General features: G+C 37.8%; 1 protein-coding gene across 1 annotated transcript; it reads right to left on the reverse strand.

Moving 5' to 3' along the window:
- Window positions 1–10: 10 nt before the first annotated feature.
- On the reverse strand, window positions 11–18,831 carry ppp2r3c (protein phosphatase 2, regulatory subunit B'', gamma). The gene is made up of 12 exons (XM_020529877.2): window positions 18,701–18,831; window positions 15,626–15,753; window positions 13,592–13,696; window positions 8,801–8,913; window positions 7,864–7,961; window positions 7,695–7,765; window positions 7,461–7,593; window positions 6,213–6,268; window positions 6,042–6,117; window positions 5,810–5,946; window positions 2,770–2,907; window positions 11–801 (listed from the first exon to the last, which is right to left on the reverse strand). Exons 1-12 carry the CDS (start codon window positions 18,795–18,797, stop codon window positions 706–708), a joined length of 1,248 nt encoding a protein of 415 aa, XP_020385466.2. The 5' UTR covers window positions 18,798–18,831; the 3' UTR covers window positions 11–705.
- Between the last annotated feature and the right edge of the window lie 8 nt (window positions 18,832–18,839).

The following is an 18,839-nucleotide window of genomic DNA, read 5'->3' on the forward strand; positions in this document are numbered from 1 at the left end:
TGAGCTGGGAAATTGTTCCTTGGCCAATCTTTGGAGTTTAGCATTTTTGAACTTTAAATCCAGGCCAGAACATAGAGATGTACCTTCTCCCCAGCATGTGTTAAGGACAAAAACTGAACTCGGTCATCTCAATTTATCACTCATGTCCTTTCTTGTTCGATTATTATTTCTTGTTCAGTTTAGTCCCATCTCTGCAGTAGGTCTAACTCCACAGCATCATAGCTGCTATCATTGTTTAACTTGGAAAGGGGTTTACACAGTTCTGTTGGATCAGAAATCCATGCCCAGAGAATCAGAATAAAAATAACCGGACCTTACGCTGTAGTGCAAGATTGAGTTAGTTGTACGATGTACTTGGAAATGCCACAGAATAAGTACTGGAGGTACAGCAGCCAGAATCATTTATTCCAGCCACATTTCAACATTGTAGCACAACTGAAATTTTGTTACATGTACACAATACCAGGGCATTCTCTACTATAACCTTTATTGACAGTCTATATAGCATAAAACCCATGACAATTCTTTGGAACTTGAAAGATGTGGAAGAGGCATATTGGACTCAGTTAATTTTCCCTTGTGCTTATAGATGATGTCAGACCTACTGAGATTTTCCAGCACTTAGTTTTTACTATAGACCATGGGTTGTTGGAGAATGGAAACCCAACATTTTCCCTCAAAAGTAGCTTTATTTGTAAAGTATTATTAAACATCAAGATGTCGTCTCATGTTACAAGATACCTTAACATCCTGAAAAGAAACTGGCTCCTGCCCATGAAGTTTCATTTGCTCCTGTATAGCCTGTATAAACAAAAAATACAGAACTACAGTAAGATTTATTTGGAGTACAAAGAATTAGTGCTTGCCTGTATGTTAAGAAGAGGTTAGCAAACGAGCAAATCATCGGATCTTAACAGAATATTCTACCTTTATGAAGATCCTATTACACCACGCTAGAATACACTTAGTTGATATTTTAAATAGTATGGGCAAAAGTACTGTGCAAACTTTTACATTGATAGGTTGCCATTCCAGCCCTCCTTCACAAGTGCAGAACTGCAAGTTCGTTTTACCATTCTAAGGAATATCATATTTACAATCACAAGTTCAGGAAAGACAGTTAATTAATCTGGGACTTTTTTGGACTGAATAGTTCGATATTATGTAAATTAAAATATTGCTTTAAAAATTTACTATAGTTCAGCATGTATAGCTGGTATTAATAAAAAAGAACCAAAGGTATTCAGAAATTGTTGTAAACAAGTAATTGCAGAAACATGATTACATTTCATATCCTTACTTTAAATACACATGTAGGTATTAGATATTGAAAGCTATATTAACTACAACTATATAGCATTGGACCACACAAAATACATTACCTTAATCAATAGGACACATTCAAGAAACTGGATGGCTAGGCATAATTTTTTTTAAACCTCAAGTGACTTGAGAGTTGAAATGTACACCAGATTGATGGAATGAAAGTACATTCTGTCTGCTGGTTGCAAGGATCCTCTATGCTACTGCTCCTATTACTGCAACACACTCTACATAGTGCCTTTACTGTCCTAAAATTTTAACAAGTGCTTTCAAACAGAAAATTGATAGCAAGCTATATATGGCAATATTAGGGTTAGTACCGTACAGTAGATTTTCAGAAGCATCTTATAGAGGAAGAGTGATAAAAGTATTTGGAGTGGGAATTCTAGAACTGGGATGCTTGCTATTTGAAACCATTGATGTTAATTAAAATCAGAGGTAATTAATAGGCCAGAATTGGAGGAGTGCAGCTATCTTGGAAGGTTGTATGGGTGGAGGAAATTAAAAAGAGGGGTTTGAAAACAATTTTGAAATTAAGATGTCACTTAACCAGGAGCTAAAATTAACCAACAAGCATAGCAGTGGTGGGTGAAAAAAATTTGGTGTGTTTGAACCAGGTTTTGAATGGCCCAAGTTTTAGAGAGGGTAGAATATAGGGGTGGAGGAAGAGAAGTTGTTTAGGAGAGCATTAGACTAGTTAACTCTAGACAGGCAAAGGTATAGATATGCGTTCAATAGCATTTGAGCTAAAGCATAGTGAAAGTCATTTAATATTATGGAGTCAATAATCAGCAGTGCCAGTAATGGTGTAGGAGGAGTTTGGAATTACATACAATCTGCTACCAAGTTTGTAAATAGTCTGGCTCTACCTCTAACACTTGTCGGGGTAGACAGTTGGTGCTGGTATTAGGGAACAAATTTTGCAGCAAAAACAAAATACAATCGCTTTGATCTTCCTGACATTTCGTTTGAGGAAATTTCTGCTTATCCACTTATGAATGCTGAAAAAGTAATGACAATTTAAAGACAGCGGTGCCTTCAAGAGAAGTGGTAAAATGGGTTATGGTAATTTTAATCCAATTCCCAGTAATCATGTGCCCATGATACTAATTATTACTTTTAGTATCCTGTTAGGAGCAATGTTCATAAAGCCTACAGAATGGCTGGAACAGTAAACAGAATTAGCATTATGCTGGTATGGCACATGGTGTGATCTTTTGAAGTTAATGCAGAGGCATATTTTTCAGAAGAGAGTTTTGTTATGCGTCAGTATTTGATAGGAGAATGCTTGATATGGACATTAGGTGCCTGAAATAAAAGAGCTCTAATCCTAACAGTGACATCTTTCACCTTGATAAAGAATTCACCAACACTCAGGCAGAAAATGATTTTGAAATATGTACATTAAACTCAATAAAAGATTTCAAAAATAAAAATAATACTCACCCTGAAGAAAAAATTCAGGGAAAATACGTTAAGATAACCCTTATTTTCCATATCCAGTAATTTGAAGATATATTGAAGTGCAGCAGGTTCCTTTCGGTTTTCCAAAGCAAGAACAAAATCCAAATATGTCTTGTAATCCTTAAGACAAGACGTCAGAAAATAAACTTCAAAAGTACGAAGTGTTTTTATTTGTCAACTTAGTGAATGACCAATTTCCTAATTTCAGATACACAAAATATATTACCAGCAATGTTACTGTTTATGTGGAGGGCAATAATCAGTCACTTCTTGCTGCACACATTTTATTCCCTCTTTATAATTACTGTCATGAAATATGGTTTCCACATTTTCCATTTTACATGCACCAGAATGAAAGTCTGACACTTGAAGCTTGTTTCTAACAGTTAAAAAAATAACATTAACCACACTCTTGCCTGCATAAAGACTCTTATTTTTGTGCTTTTTAACATCGCAGACTGAAATGAGAAGGAACTGTTTTAAAACCTGTGTTTGAAAGGATTGCTGCATGTTTTAAAAGGCAAATAAAACAGCACTCACAGCAAGCAGTATTTTGTACCAAGGAAACATAAAAGTGCAAGGAAACTCAATAATAGAACAAACTTAAAGGCTCAATTATCTTAACACACAAAGCATTTGGAATAAGGTTGACAAACTGATGGCACAAATCAAGGTCACATGAACTTTAACGCAGGGAGTCGTGGTGGTGATAGTTGCAGGGGAGGGTGTTGGAAGAGAATTTATAGGGATGTCCAGCATGGAAACAGGTCCTTCGGTCCAACTTGTCCATACAGACTAGATATCCTAAATTAATCTTGTCCCATTTGCCAGCATTTGGCCTGTATCCCTCTAAACCCTTCCTATTCATATACCCATCCACTTGCCTTTTAAAAGTTGTAATTGTACCATCCTCCATCACTTTCCCTGGCAGCTTGTTCCATACACGCACCATCCTCTCTGAAAAAGCTGCCCTTTAGATCCCTTTTAAATATTTCCCCCCTCACCTTAAACCTAAGCCCTCTAGTTTTGGACTTCCCCACCGGAGGAAAAGACCTTGGCTATGTATCCTATCCATGCTCCTCATGATTCTATAAGGTCACCCCTCAGCCTCTGATGCTGCAGAGAAAATAGCCCCAGCCTATTTAGCCTCTCCCTACAGCTCAAACCCTCCAACCCTGGCAACATCCTTGTAAATCTTTTCTGAACCCTTTCAAGTTTCATAACATTGTTCCTATAGCAGGGAGACCAGAACTGAATGCAGTATTCCAAAAGTAACTTAACCAATGTCCTGTACAACCTCAACATGACCTCCTAACTCCCATACTCAATACACTGACCAATTAAGGCAAGCATACCAAACGACTTCTTTGCTATCCTATCTACCTGTGACTCCACTTTCAAGGAACTATGAAGCTGCATCCCAATGTCTCTTTGTTCAGCAACACTCACCCAGGACCTTAGCATTAAGTGTACAAGTCCTGCCCTGATTTGCCTTTCCAAAATGCAGCACCTTACATTTATCTAAGTTAAACTCCATCTGCCACTCCTTGGCCCATTGGCTGTGTTTAAGACAAAGATAGATAGGTTCTTAATTAGTAAGGAGATCAATAGTAACAAGGAGAAGGCAGGAGAACAGGGTTGAAAAACATATCAGCCACAATATAATGTCAAAGCAGACTTGACGAGCAAAATGGCCTAATTCTCTTCCTGTATGTCATAGTCTATGGTCAAACAGTAATTGAAGTTTGAGTTACAGACTTATTGGTCTCAAAATTTGTGTACAGATACAGCTGAATGGTAACAAGAAGTTAATTGGACCATGGACTAGTGACCAGTTATCAATGACAAAAGCCTTTTGCCTGCAAACAAGCATACAATTAGTTCTGAAGTAACTGATCAGCTTTGGGCTAGGAACAAGATAGAGGAAGTAGTGTTTTGTTCTCCACCCCCACAGGAGCTGTTTCTCTGCTCTCTGAAGTCAAATCCCATTTTAAACCTTGCTTTCAAGTTCGAGTTTCCTTCTGCAGTGACTTGACAAGTCAGAGATTTTTTTACAGAGAACCAACCACTTCATGTCTCTTGAAGATCAGTGGGAGCATCTGAAGGAGGACAATGGAAAAGCAATATTCTGACCAGCATAGGAACCATAAGGATTATCTCAGCAACCTATGAATAGGAAGCACTGAATTGTCTCCCACGTTTTTTTCTGTCCATACCCTATTTTTTGCTGTCTGTTTGTCTGTGTCTGCAATGAGAGTTTATAAGGGGATTAGAGTTTTAATTTGTCGTGTTAAACGCCATGGGGTATAATTGTTTACCTGCAGATAGCATCCAGTCACTTGTAACGAATAGTGATTCTTAAGTACAGTCAAGTGTTTTCTACCAATCTGCATTTGGAAATGATGTAAATTGGAGATTTTGTGTCCTTATTTAAACACCTTTAACTTATGACAGCTCCAAGAAGTTCCAGTGTACTACCCCAGCGGATCATTACACTTGAAACAAACATTTTTTTCTCTATTCTAGCATAAAACAGCACAATATAACTTGAATGACAATATCGAAACACTAAATGTGTGGGCTTTTAACCAACTCCATTTTCGTTGCTCTTCTGGGCAAGACTATCACTTGTTTATAATTATTTATCTTCTAACAATTCAGTCATTCAAAATTACTTGGCTTAAAGGATGAACAGAATTTAATTAATATTTTCTAAGATATGAACAAAAAGCAACGTAATGGGCTTTATGTATGAGAATTTACTAAATTAAGACTAGGCTAAGCATTTAAAGCTGCACTGCAAGTCTAAGCCTTAATCCGATGTGCCCAAGATCACTAATATTCTAATATAGCCACGGAAAAGCATTCAGTTGTTGGTTACCGCAATAAAAACTCTTTCAAAAATAGTATCTAGAAATTGATTGAACCAGGAAATTTAGAGAAGGTAAAATTAAAATCCAAAACAGTTTCTCAATTTTACAAGAGATTGGTCGTTGCAGGTGAATTATTTGTCAGCAGTTACCATTTCTCCATCATATGTTAGGCACTCCTGAAAAACCCTATCCAAAAACACGCCCGTAAGAGTTCCAGTACCATAACGTGATAGCTCTTCTTTGCTGAGCATTCCATTGTGATCTTTATCTAGATTTAAGTACTGACCTAAGAGATAAAAATAATCACAACAGTAAACCATACACCATCAGATATGCTGCACAAGTTATGAAGGACCATAACAGTATGTATCCAACACATACCATATACTCTCAATGCAGAAGGTGCAGAAAACCAATTTGATTCTTGACTTTCCTTAGAGAGCTCCTCATCTCTGAGCTACAAATACACACACGAAAGCAAAAACAGTTACAGAAACATTCCATTGCTATCAGTAGATCATATTTAAAAATTCAAACTTTCTCCAAAATTACCTCCAACAAATCATCCAAAAAGCTGCAAGCCAAAATATCTTGGATTTTTATCTTGCCTAGAACAGTATTAAATATATGAAAGTCAGGTTAGTTTGAATCATCAGCACAAATACAGGGAGATACTGTCCTCTATTGTAAAGATGAAGTGCAAATCAACATATTCTAGCAACTTTAATTCCGATTGATTCAATCCGATAATTCAGACTGCCACATTTGAATTAAATTTAGGTAGTCTCAACCCAGTTTTCTGCAGTGTTGAACTTGTTCTGATAATTCAATATAAACTGGTAATTTTAAAAAAATGACTGGTGAAAGAAGTAGAAATTTTTCCAGGTACTTTAGGACTGCTCTTTAGAAGCTGAATTACATTATTGGGAACTTTGCTTGATGATCACTAAACCGCATCTTAAAATTGCTCACTGCCAGCAATATATATCAACATAACAAGTACCGCACAGCTCCTAAAAAAAATGAAATGGCAAAATGCTACAAAGATTAGCTCTATATTCTGACAGATTTAGAAAGTGATACAAAAACCATTTACTTCAGATTAATTCTTTTGCAAATACCGAGTAGGATGTTGAGACTAAATTAAGATTTATTTATAATTTTTTGTGTAACAAAACAAAACAACAACCTTTCTTAAAAATAAGTAATTTGTCTTTTCTCCACAATTATCAGAAATCATTTTACTCGTTGCGTCTAAAACTGAAATAAATTGCTGACTTATACTATTGTTAGTTTTCAAAATTTATATGAAACTCCAGTTTCCAATATTAAAAATATTAGTTCTTATGAATAAGAAGTAATTATTAAAACAAGTTACATATTTAGGTAATTTAGCAAACATTAAATTGTTAATTTATGTATAAAATATACAGATTGAATTTAGGAGAATGTTAGTTTCAGTAATTCAATAAAATAGCCCTGAACTTTTAATGAAAAGTTTTTACTTGAATTACCAATTAAGAATGATGTGAACCTCAAATGCTCTTAACAAGTAGGTTTCAGCATATTGCGCCTGACTGCACTCAACACGGCATTGCTGTAACAGCTCAGAGTCATACCTTAGTATCGGGGTAAGAAAACAAGTCACACTCTCTCAGTTAATCATAATAGCCATACAGAAGACTGCTATCTAAAATAGAGAAGACGATAAGCATACCCAAAAAGAACAAAATATTTACATGGCTAAGACATGATAAACGTTACAGGGTTTACAACTTAGGCGAGGAAATATGAACTTGCCTGTTCTGAGTGGGTCGAGGAAGAAAAAGAATTTTCTAACAGCAGTGCACACGTAGAATGAATAGAAGGACTTTTCTAAGCCATCTAGCTGTGGTAAAGTTGGAATCAACTCCAAAATGTAATTTTCCAAATCCTGTTGATTTATTTTAACGTCAAGTTAATATACCATAAAACACAATGAGATTGAAATACGGTAAAAATTGTCAGATTTGAACATAAAGGTAGGATACTTACAGATTCACGAAGATATCCTTGACCTGCTACATCATACAAACTCAGCCCTATCCTTGTCTGATGCAACCAAACTAAAGATTAAACAGATTTAGTACGGTTGTGTTATAACTAAGATTGTGTAAAAACAATACAAATTTAACTATTAATTTGCATCTTAAGAGTCTGCTACCTTTTCGCATGACATAGTTGAAGAACTGCATTATGGAGATCCTTCCATATGCATCATTGTGCAAGAGTTTTGCAAAAATCTTAGCTGCAAAGAACTGCCTGTTGGATAACATTAAAATGCAAGTAGTGATAGCAAAAAGATCATGTGAAAATGCTCACTAAAATAGAATTGAAATGGAAAGCCACAGAATCAACATTTAAAAGTATTGTTTCTAATAAAATACATGATTAAGCAATGCCAAGCAACAGACTGTGTTTCTTCTTTCCTGCTTTCTGCTGTAACTTGGCACAGAGATTGTTATTTTTAGTCTGACAGCACAGTGCCAATAGGCATTCTGGGGACTCACATGAGCAATGCAAATCAGGAACACCACAGAATTAGGGGTGGGAGTAGGTAATTCAACCCTTCAAGCCCGCTCTGCCTTTTAACATGATCATGGCTGATCTTATCCCAATCTCAACTCCACTTTGCTGCCTGCTTCCCATCGCCCTTTATCCTGCTTTTCATTAGAAACATATCTATTTCTTTCTTGAATTTGTCAATTGATTCTGCCTCTATTCTGCACATGTATGGTTAGGGAAGGAAACAAAGTATGATCTAAGTATCAATTACACACAATGAATAATCACACTGAAATCTGGGGCTACTGAAAATAAAGCAAGATGATACTGTTGAGGAAATTCTGCTATAATTATTGTTTAGCTAACGGTACCTACTTAATTCGATTATGTTCTTAATTCAGGTTAAGACGGGTCAAATTTGAGACATTTCTATGATCTATATTGTTAAAATCTTTATTGTCAAAAATACACACCAGAATAGTTTTCATTGCTTAATTTCTTACATGCACTGGACTTAAATCAGTAAGAAAATGATTTTAATATCTAGAGGTTTTCTTTTAACTTTATCACAAAAGATGCTCATAAATGAAACTTACTTGCATTTCTGTCCGGCTTTCTCTTTGACCTCCAGAAAACTTTCATAATTTATCATTGCTTCCTCTCCTATCAGAGGAGGGGTTTGATGTTTGTCTAGTAAGAACCACAAATTCTATAAAACAAAATAAAAAAGGAATATTATGCATATAGATCCACATTTGACTATAACTATTTGAGACTCAAAGTGTCCTTTGGAAGTCCAGAATAGAAGCGTGAGCTAAGAGCTAAAAAGCCCCTTTATTGCACTTGCCAGATTTTACTGCCAAAATAGTGTTGATATGCATCATCGTCTCTAAAAAGTACTACAATGACAAAATATTTTGCAGTTTAAATTATAGATTCTTTCAAATCTGCTGTGTTTAGAACATGTTCACAAACCAACTGGTTCAGTGATTCACTGTTGTGGCCTTGCAAAATGTATCTGAAATTGCTTTCACTCCTGTCAGCTTGAAACACAGAAAATTACGGCATAGCAAAGTAACCAATAATTCCAGCTCTAATTCAACAATCACACACAAACCACCCTTGGGTAACCGTGTGAAGTTTGCACATTCGCCCCGTGTCTGCATCGGTTTCCTTCCGTCCAAAGATGTGCTGTATAGGAGGATTGGCCCTGCTAAACTGCCTATAGTGTACAGGGATGTGTAGGGTAGGTGGATTAGCCATGGGATAATGCAGGGCTACAGGGACAGGGTAAGGGGCTGGGGTGCTCTTTGGAGGGTCGGTCGACATTGACTCGATGGGCCGAATGGCCTGCTTCCATGCTGTAGTGATTCTATGAAAAGCAAACTGAAATGGAAACTGCTTCAAATTTGCAACTTGAAAGGCAACTTATGACCGAGGTTAAACAAAGTGCTAACCAGTTGGAGGCTCGGTGGCATTCTTGGTTCTTATTTGTTCTGTTCCCTATCTATAATTGGCTGCCTATACCTGAAATAACTTTATATTTCACTTTGTCTGATTTTCAGCTGTTGCATTCAAAGACAAAATTATTTTAAATGAGTTTTATTTCAAATATATGTTAAATAACCAAAACTGTTTTGACATTTACTTTAATAACATATGGTGTCATGAATACTAGGATTTCATCTCATGATTACTGTCAAAATGGCTTCTTTTTCAAAAGGACAATTCACTATTATTACACATCCAATGAAATCTTTTCTAGAAGATAAACAACAAACTTCGTTTTAGCCAGCATCTTACGAACTGGTACTCTCGATAAACCAGTAAAAATTATACACCTCAAATACAGAGAAGTTTTATTATTCTGTTCAATTATTAAAGTTTTCTAATTTATTTAAATCAATGTAAATATATTTGTTGTTCAATCATATGGCCACACAAAATCTCAACAATCGATTCAATTTCAAGTCAAATTCACTTCAAACACCGCGATCTACCTGGATGTCCAAGTACTCAGACAAGGGTGAGTGAGAAGGCTCTCTGCCAGTAAGTTTTATTTAAAGCAAAGTTGCTTTATCATTTAAGTGATGCATATTGTAAAAGTATAACAGATGCGTGTAACTCTGGCATTACTTTTCTTTTACTTAGTGTGTTTTTACAATGATTGTGTAGACCTCTCGATTATCCGGAATATTTGATCAATTGGCACACATCTGGTCCAATAAGTGCCAGTAATAAATGTTTGCTGTATTTTTTTTTTTTCAAAATTTCTCTCATTCTACACAATTGAGCAACAGGCCGCAGGTGCAAGCAGATTTGTGGTTGCTATTAAAGAATACACCATTCTGCTTTGTAAATAACTCTCTTTTCTCCCGAGGCTCCATACCTTCCCAACTATATTATCAACAAAGAAGTCTGAGATACTTTTTTTTTCATAAATACAAGGAATTTACCCAATCCTTTAAAAACAAAATCTAAATGTACTACTAGTTTTTATTGAATGGCAATCTAATTTATATTTTTATTTTTTTAATTTTGTAACATTTCACTATTGCTTCATTAATAGCAACATTTATTTACAAATAACCATTAACATAAAATATCCCAAGGTGCTTTACATGGGAAGTATAAAGCAATGGCACCAAGGAGACGAGGACAGATGACCAAAAACTTGGTCAAACATTTGGTCACAGATAGATTTTAAACAGCACCTTAAGGAGCAAAGGTGAGATAGATCGGCAAAAGGGCTAAAGCAAATTAAAGAAGTGTAGATATCTTGGAAGATGGTGGGGATTCAAGGAGATTACAGAAAAAAGGTTAGCCACAGAAAACAAGGATTAGAATTTTAACACCAATGTCTTGCTTAAATGGGATCAATTTAAGGGTAATCCAATATAGGGGCTATATCTGAAGGTACTGTTCACAGGTAAAAGGACATTGACAAGTGGGAGGCATTCAAGACAGTGATGCTGAGAGTTCAGAGGAATTTTGTTCCTGTTAGAGTGAAGGGTAAGCTGGTAAAATTAAGGAACAATGGACGAATAAAGCTTTTGAGGTTCTAGTCAAGAATAAAAAAAAATCTTTTATTAGATATAGACAATTTGGTTCAATTGAATTTCTTAATCAATATGAAGAATGTAGGGGCATTCTTAAGAGAGAAATCAGGAAGGCAAAGAGGGGATATGTGATAGCAGTGGCAGGTAAGATTAAGGATAATCCAAAGAGATTCAACAAATACATTAAGAGCAAAAGGGTAACTAGAAAGGGGGTAGGACCTCCTAAAGATCAAGGAGGTCATCTCTGTGTTGAACCCCAGGAGATGGGACAGATACTAGATGAATATTTTGTGTCAGTTTTTACTGTGGAGAAAGAAATGGAGGCTAGACAATGCAAAGAAATAAACTTTGATGCTTTAAAACAGTTCACATTATAGAAGAGGAAGTTTGGGAGGTCTTAACAGAACATAAAGGTGGATAAATCTCAGGGACTTGATCTAATGTTTCCCAGAACGTTGTGGGAAGTAAGGGAGCAAATTACGAGGCCCCTTGCAGAAATATTTGCATCACCTATAACTACAGGTGAAGTACCTGATGACTGGAGGGTGGCTAACGTACTTTTGTTTAAGAAAGGTAGTAATGAGAAACCAGGGAATTATAACCCGAGAGTCTGACTTTGGCTGTGGGTAAATTGTTGGAGGTGATTATAAAAGATAGGATTAGTGGACATTTAGAGAGGCAAAAATTGATTAGGGACAGTCAGCAATGGTTTGTTGCAAGGAAAATCATGTCTCACAAACTTGATTGCATTTTTGAGGAAGTTACCAAAAAGATTGATGATGGCAGAGGAGTGGACGTTGTTTATTTGGATTTTAGTAAAGTCTTTGACAAGGTTCCGCATGGTAGACTAATTGGTAAAGTTAGGTCACATGCGATTCAGGGTGAGCTTGCCAATCGGATACATAATTGGCTTGACAGCAGGAGACAGAGTAACGGTGGAGGGTTGCTCTTCGGGCTGGATGCCTGTGACCAGCGGTGTTCCACAGGGATTGGTTTTGGGTCCTCTTTTGTTTGTCATTTATATAAATGATTTGGATGAGAACGTAGAAGGCATAGTAAGTTTGCGGATGACACCAAAATTCGTGGCATTGTAGACAGTGATGGTAGTTTTCTAAGATTATAAAGGTATCTTGATCAAATGAGTCAATGGGCTTAAAATGGCAGATTGAGTTCAATCTGGATAAATGCGAGATATTGCATTTTGGTACAACAAACAAGGATAAGGCTTATACAATTAATGGTAGAGCCTTGGATAGTGTTGTAGAAGAGAGGGACCTAGGGCTGTAATTCTATGATGTTTGCATTAAACATAGGCAGGATGGTTAAAAAGGTGTTTGTACGCTTGTCTTCATTGCTCAGTCCTTTGAGTATAGGGGTCGGGACGTTATGTCGATGTTGTACGGGACATTGGTGAATCTTCTGGAATACTGTGTCCAGTTCTGGTCGCCCAGTTATAGGAAAGATAATTATCAAGCTGGGGAGGGTTCAGAAGAGATTTACCAGGATGTTGTTGGGTATGGAAGGTTTGAGTTAAAAAGGGTGGATAGGTTGGTTCTTTAATCACTGGAGCGTAGGAGGCTGAGAGGTGACCTGATAGAAGTTTATAAAATAACGAGAGGTATAGAGTTGATAACAGTTGTCTTTTCCCTAGGATGGGGAATTTCAAGACTAGGGGGCACATTTTTAAGAGGAGACAGATTTAAGAAAAGACATGAGGCAAATTTTTTTTACACAGAGGATGGTTCACGTGTGGAATGAACCTCCTGAGAAAGTGGCGGATGCGGGTACAATTACAACTTTTAAGAGACATTTGGATGGATACATGAATAGGAAAGGTTTGGAGGGACATGTGCCAGGAGCAGACAGGTGGGACTAGTTTAATTTGGAGTTATGTTCGGCATGGACTGGTTGGACCAAAGGGTTTGTTTCCATGCTGTATGACTTTATGACTCTAAGTCAATAGAGTCAAGTCCAGTGTTAAAATCAGAACTCCTGTGAAATAAACTTCACGTAGACCCACTCATTAGTTAACACTAGTCAGCCAATAAACAAATAAAGCAAGTAACTACACCATCTGTCACTGGTTTAAAATAATATTTCCAACAGTTTCCTTCCTTTTCTGTTGGTAAAATATATTTAGTATTATTGAATTGAGAAAACAAATGCAGAGATGAGATATTGATCACATGTGAAAGACACAATTCCACTTGCTAGTTATTGAGGAAACTTGCAGCAGCATAGAATGTTATTGCAACACCTAACAGAGTTAAACTTTTCAATTGTTTTCTATGATAGCCCAACTAGGTAAAAACTTAAGGTTTTTCAGACCTGTAGCTCTTCATTATCCAACAATTCTCTACTCTTCCTTTGAAGAAATACTGCCCTGGATTCTTCTCTTAATTTCTGCAACAGAATTTCATCCTCTGCTGGAAGCTGATACAGAATTGGAAGGAAAGTTTATTAAAATATTTACATGGATTGAAATATGCTGTTTAATTACATTTTTAACCCTACAGAGAAATCAGCACATAAAATACCAAAGGCAGTATAAAATCCAACTAAATTACCAATTCTGATACATTCTAAACGAAAATTTCTGTTTCTGCAGGATTTAAAACTTTGCCCTGCATATTGTTGCTGTTCATTAATAAAATTCATTCTGATCTAGATTTTGATTTGACTCTCCAATACATTTACTTCATATAACTGCAGAATACAATTATTTGCTTTTGCCTTTTAAGGTGTCTTTTCACCTTCATTTTTTTGCCCATTTTCTCTCTTGGTTCAGAATCATTCATTGGTCAAAAATTGCCAGGATAATTAATTTCCATGCTATTGCCACTGTTAACTTGGTTACAAGTGGCTGCTGGGAAGCAGTGGATTAGGTGCCATTTAACCCTTTACTGCAGATCTTCACTCAACCGTAGGATACCAATTTATTTTAGGAACTCATCGCAAGGCTATCCACATATTGTGGCACAACATGAACGCAGTTCAACAGATGTGTGCTTTTCAATGAAAGGCTGTGGCTCTCTCACAGCTCCAGGGACCCAGGTTCAATTCTAGCCTTGGGTGAATGTCTGTCTGGAGTTAGCAAATTCTCCCCATATGTGTGTGGGTTTCAACCGTGTGTTCCACAGTCGAAAGATGTGCAGGTTAGATGAATTGGCCACGGGTTAATGCAGGGCTACAGGGATAGGATGGGGTCTGTGCTGACTTGATGGACCGAATGGCCTCTTTCTGTACTGTAGAGATTCAATGATTCTATTTTTCCAGAGTTGGTCATTTAAAAGTTGTTGAACATTAAGCAGGCCATGGAATTTTAAAAGAGTTACTGTTGAGCTCATTATGCACTTAAAACCACAAAGAAATTGTGGTAGTGCTGACTTTTAATTCACATCAGTATCCATGATCAATAATATGAATCAATTGTTAGTTAACCTTTGTTTCGAAACTGGACAGAATCTAAATTCAAAGTTGAAGCTGAACAATAATAATAATTTTTTTTTAAGAAGATAGAATGTACTAACCACATCTGTATAAATGAAATTTCTTCTTACAGGTCCTCTTACTTCAATTCACACAAGAGGAGGAGACTGGAAATGACATTTTAGAAACCAAGGCATCCCTCTAAGATTCCACATGGAACCACCTAATTCAATGTGTTATTGAGTCATCAAACTCAGGAAAATTATAGATTTATCTTTTGTGGGTGTTGAGTTAGTTTATCACAGTAGGACAGATGAACGGATTGTCTCTCCAAACGGGGAATGAGGTACACGTCTACCATGTTTCCTGCTCAAAACTGTTGTGCAGCGAGACCTGCTGGAAGACATGTGGGATATAATTGGCCAGCACAAGGACTGATTGCCAACCTTGGAAAGTATCCCAATCCACACAAACTGTTAGGTCACGCTTCAACAATGACCACTTGAGAAGACCACAGATGGAGAATTGACTGGCATTCTTGAAATTTTACCCTTAAGAGTCATCCTTTGGGAAAAGCAGTGGGAAATTAAAGTTTTCTGGGAAATTAAAACCTTTACCAGAATAAAAAGGCCTTCAATTATTGTAGTAGAACAATAAAATGGATTTAAGGTAAACATTAACATTTATTTAAGATTACCAGAGATTTAACAAATGAGATTGTAATTTCCTGAGTTCTGAGGAAGGGTCACCGGACCCGAAACATTAACTCTGATTTTTCTTCACAGATGCTGCCAGACCAGCTGAGCTTTACCAGCAACTTCTGTTTCTGTTCCTGATTTACGGCATCTGCAGATATTTCGGTTTTTATTAAGATTGTAATTTTACAGAGTAGAAAGTGTTATTTATTTGTTAATTGAAATAAAAAAGACTTACCCTATAATAAAATCTTGGGATGCTTTTGTAAGATAGATTGTTCTTTTTCCTGCCCCCTCTCCATTCAACGTAATATTTGGTGAAGAGATCCATCTCATTATCCTTTAGTTCTTGATCTGTTGTTTTAGCTGTTTCATTTGAAATTAGATAGAACCATTAACACTTCTCTCAGGAAGGATAATGTCATGAACTTACTTACATAATTTTTAACGTCATATCTGGATGTACAGTCATAGAATCAGAGTCATACAGCATAGAAACAGGCCCTTAGGTCCAACTCGTCCATGCCAACCAAGTTTCCCAAACTAAATTAGTCCCATTTGCCTGCATTTGGCTCATATCCCTCCAAACCTTTCCTATTCATGTATCTGTCCAAATGTCTTTTAAATGTTGTAATTAAACCTGCATCTACCACTTCCTCTGGTGGTCCATTCCATATACGAACCACCCACCACGTGTAAAAGTTTGCCCTCAGGTCGCTTTTAAGTCTTACTCCTATCAGCCTACCCTAAGTGAAAGACTTTTGCTATTCACCTTGTCTATCTCCCTCATGATTTTATAAACTTCTATTAGGCCACCCCTCAATCTCCTATACTACAGTTAAAAAAGTCCTGGCCGATCCAGCCTCTTCTATTAACTGAAACCCTCCATTCTCGGTAATATCCTTGTAAATCTTTTCTACACCCTCTCAAATTTAATAATATCCTTCCTATAGCAGAGCAAACAGTACTGGACACAGTACTCCAGACAAGGCCTCACCAACATGCTTTATAACCTCCAAATAAAAACCAAAAGAACTGCGGATGCTGTAAATCAGGGACAAAAACAAAGTTCCTGGAAAAGCTCAGCAGGTCTGGCAGCATCTGTGGAGGAGAAAACAGAGTTAACGTTTCAGGTCCAGTGACCCTTCCTCAGAACTGATGGCGGCTGGGAAAACGTCAGTTTATATGCAGAAAATAGGGAGGTGGGTGGGGTAGGGAGTAAACGATAGGATAGAGCCCAAAGAGAGAGAAAGACAGTTGGACAGACAAAGGAGGGTGAATAGTTGTTAATGGGGATTGTTAGTGACTAACAACACGGGGTGTGTACCCCCTGGGATAAACCAGGAAACCACAGGGCAGCAAGTCTAACATCAGTGATAGGGAAATAATTGAAAATAGTTTGGAGGGACAGAATTAATCTCTGCTTAGAGAGGCATAGATTAATCAAGGACAGTCAGCATGGCTTTGTGAGAGGGAGATAATGTCTAACAAATTTGATTGAATTTTGAGGTGACTAGGCGCTTAGCTAAGGGTAATGCAGTTGATGTGGTCCACATGGGACTTCAGCAAGGCTTTTGACAAGATTTTGCACGTCAGATTGATTACGAAACAAAGAGTCCATGGGATCCAGGACAACTTTGCAAATTTGATTCAAAATTGGTTTAGTAGCAGAAAGCAAACAGCGACAGTCAAAGTGTGTTTTTGTGACTGGAAACCCATGCCCATTGGCATTCCCTTACTGTTTGGTGTGTACATTAATGATCCAGACATGAATGTAGGAGAATGATCAGTAAGTTTGTAGATGATAAAAATTAGTGGTGTAAATAGCAAGGCAGGAAGCGTTAGACTACAGGATGATATGAATGGCTGGTCAGATGGGCTAAACAATGGCAAATGGATTTTAATCCTGAAAGGTACAAAGTAACACGTTTTGGGAGGTCTAACAAGACAAGGGAGTACTTGTTGAATGGAAGGACATTAGGAAGTCATTAGGAAGACATAAGGAGGGACCATAGTGTGCCTGTCCAGAGATATTTCAAGGCAGCAGGACAGGTAGTTGAGGTGGTTAAGAAGGTATAAAAGATATTTGCCTTTACTAGTCAAGGCACTGAATACAAGAGCAGGGAGATTATGATGGACCTGTACTTATTAAATCAGAGCTAGACTACCGTGCGCAGTTCCGTTCACTACACTATAGGAAGGTTGTGATTGGAATACGGTCAGTGGAAAGGAGATTCATCACGATGTTGCCTGGGTTGGGGCATTCCAGCTATGAAGAGATACTGGATATGATGGAACAAGGTGCAGAGCTGGATGAACACAGCAGGCCAAGCAGCATCATAGGAGCAGAAAGGCTGACGTTTCGGGCCTAGACCCTTCATCAGAAATGGGGGAGGGGAAGAGGGTTCTGAAATAAATAGGGAGAGAGGGGGAGGCGGATAGAAAATGGACAGAGGAGAAGATAGGTGGAGAGGAAACAGACAGGTCGTAGAGGCGGGGATGGAGCCAGTAAAGGTGAGGAGTTAGGGAGGGGATAGGTCAGTCCAGGGAGGACAGACAGGTCAAGGGGGCGGGATGAGGTTAGTAGGTAGGAGGAGGGGATAGGTGGGAGGAAGAACAGGTTAGGGAGGCAGGGACGAGCTGGGCTGGTTTTGGGATGCGGTGGGGGGAGGGGAGATTTTGAAGCTCTGCACCTCGTTGTCTCAGATTCTCCAGCATCTGCAGTTCCTACTATCTCTGAATATGATGGGGTTGTTTTCCTTAGAACAGGAAAAACTGAAGGCGGGAGGTGGGGGAAGACACCGGATTGGATTGTACAAAGTTATGAGCGGAATACATAGTCTAGATAAGTAGAAACTTTGCCCTTTAGAAGAGGATCAATAACTAGAGGCCACAGTCTTAAGGAAAGGAACAGGAGGTACTTTTTCATCCAGAAGATGTACGTATATGGAACTCACTCCATGCAAGAGTGACTGAGGAATGAACCATCAAAACAGCTTTAAAAAAAATGTTTAGAAGACCATTTGAGAAGCTATTTTGTTCAAAACTAGGGCTCCAGTTGACTTTCTTGCTTTTTGGATGTTGTCTGACCTGCTCTGCTTTTCCAGCTCTACATTTACTGACTCTAGCTTTCAGCATCTTACAACAGATATATGTTTGATCACCTGTGCGGAGGCTGATATCAGAAATGCAGCTCCCCTACAGGAACGCCGAATCTATTCAACGGAAATTGCTGGAAATATTCATTAGCATTCCTGAAGAGAGAGACACAGAGCCAACATTTCGGGTCTGTGAAACTCCGGCGTACACTTACATTTCTGGGAGGCCACAGCCACCAAGCGATCCTTTAACGCCCGTTTCCAGTCGCTGGCCGATGTCTCGCTCTCGACCCCGACCCCAGCAACCGCCATTCTTCCCGACACTCTGACCCCTGACCCCTTCACCATGACCAA

Source organism: Rhincodon typus, chromosome 8 (assembly GCF_021869965.1).
Source record: "Rhincodon typus isolate 14 chromosome 8, sRhiTyp1.1, whole genome shotgun sequence".
In the NCBI taxonomy this organism is placed as follows: Eukaryota; Metazoa; Chordata; class Chondrichthyes; order Orectolobiformes; family Rhincodontidae; genus Rhincodon; species Rhincodon typus.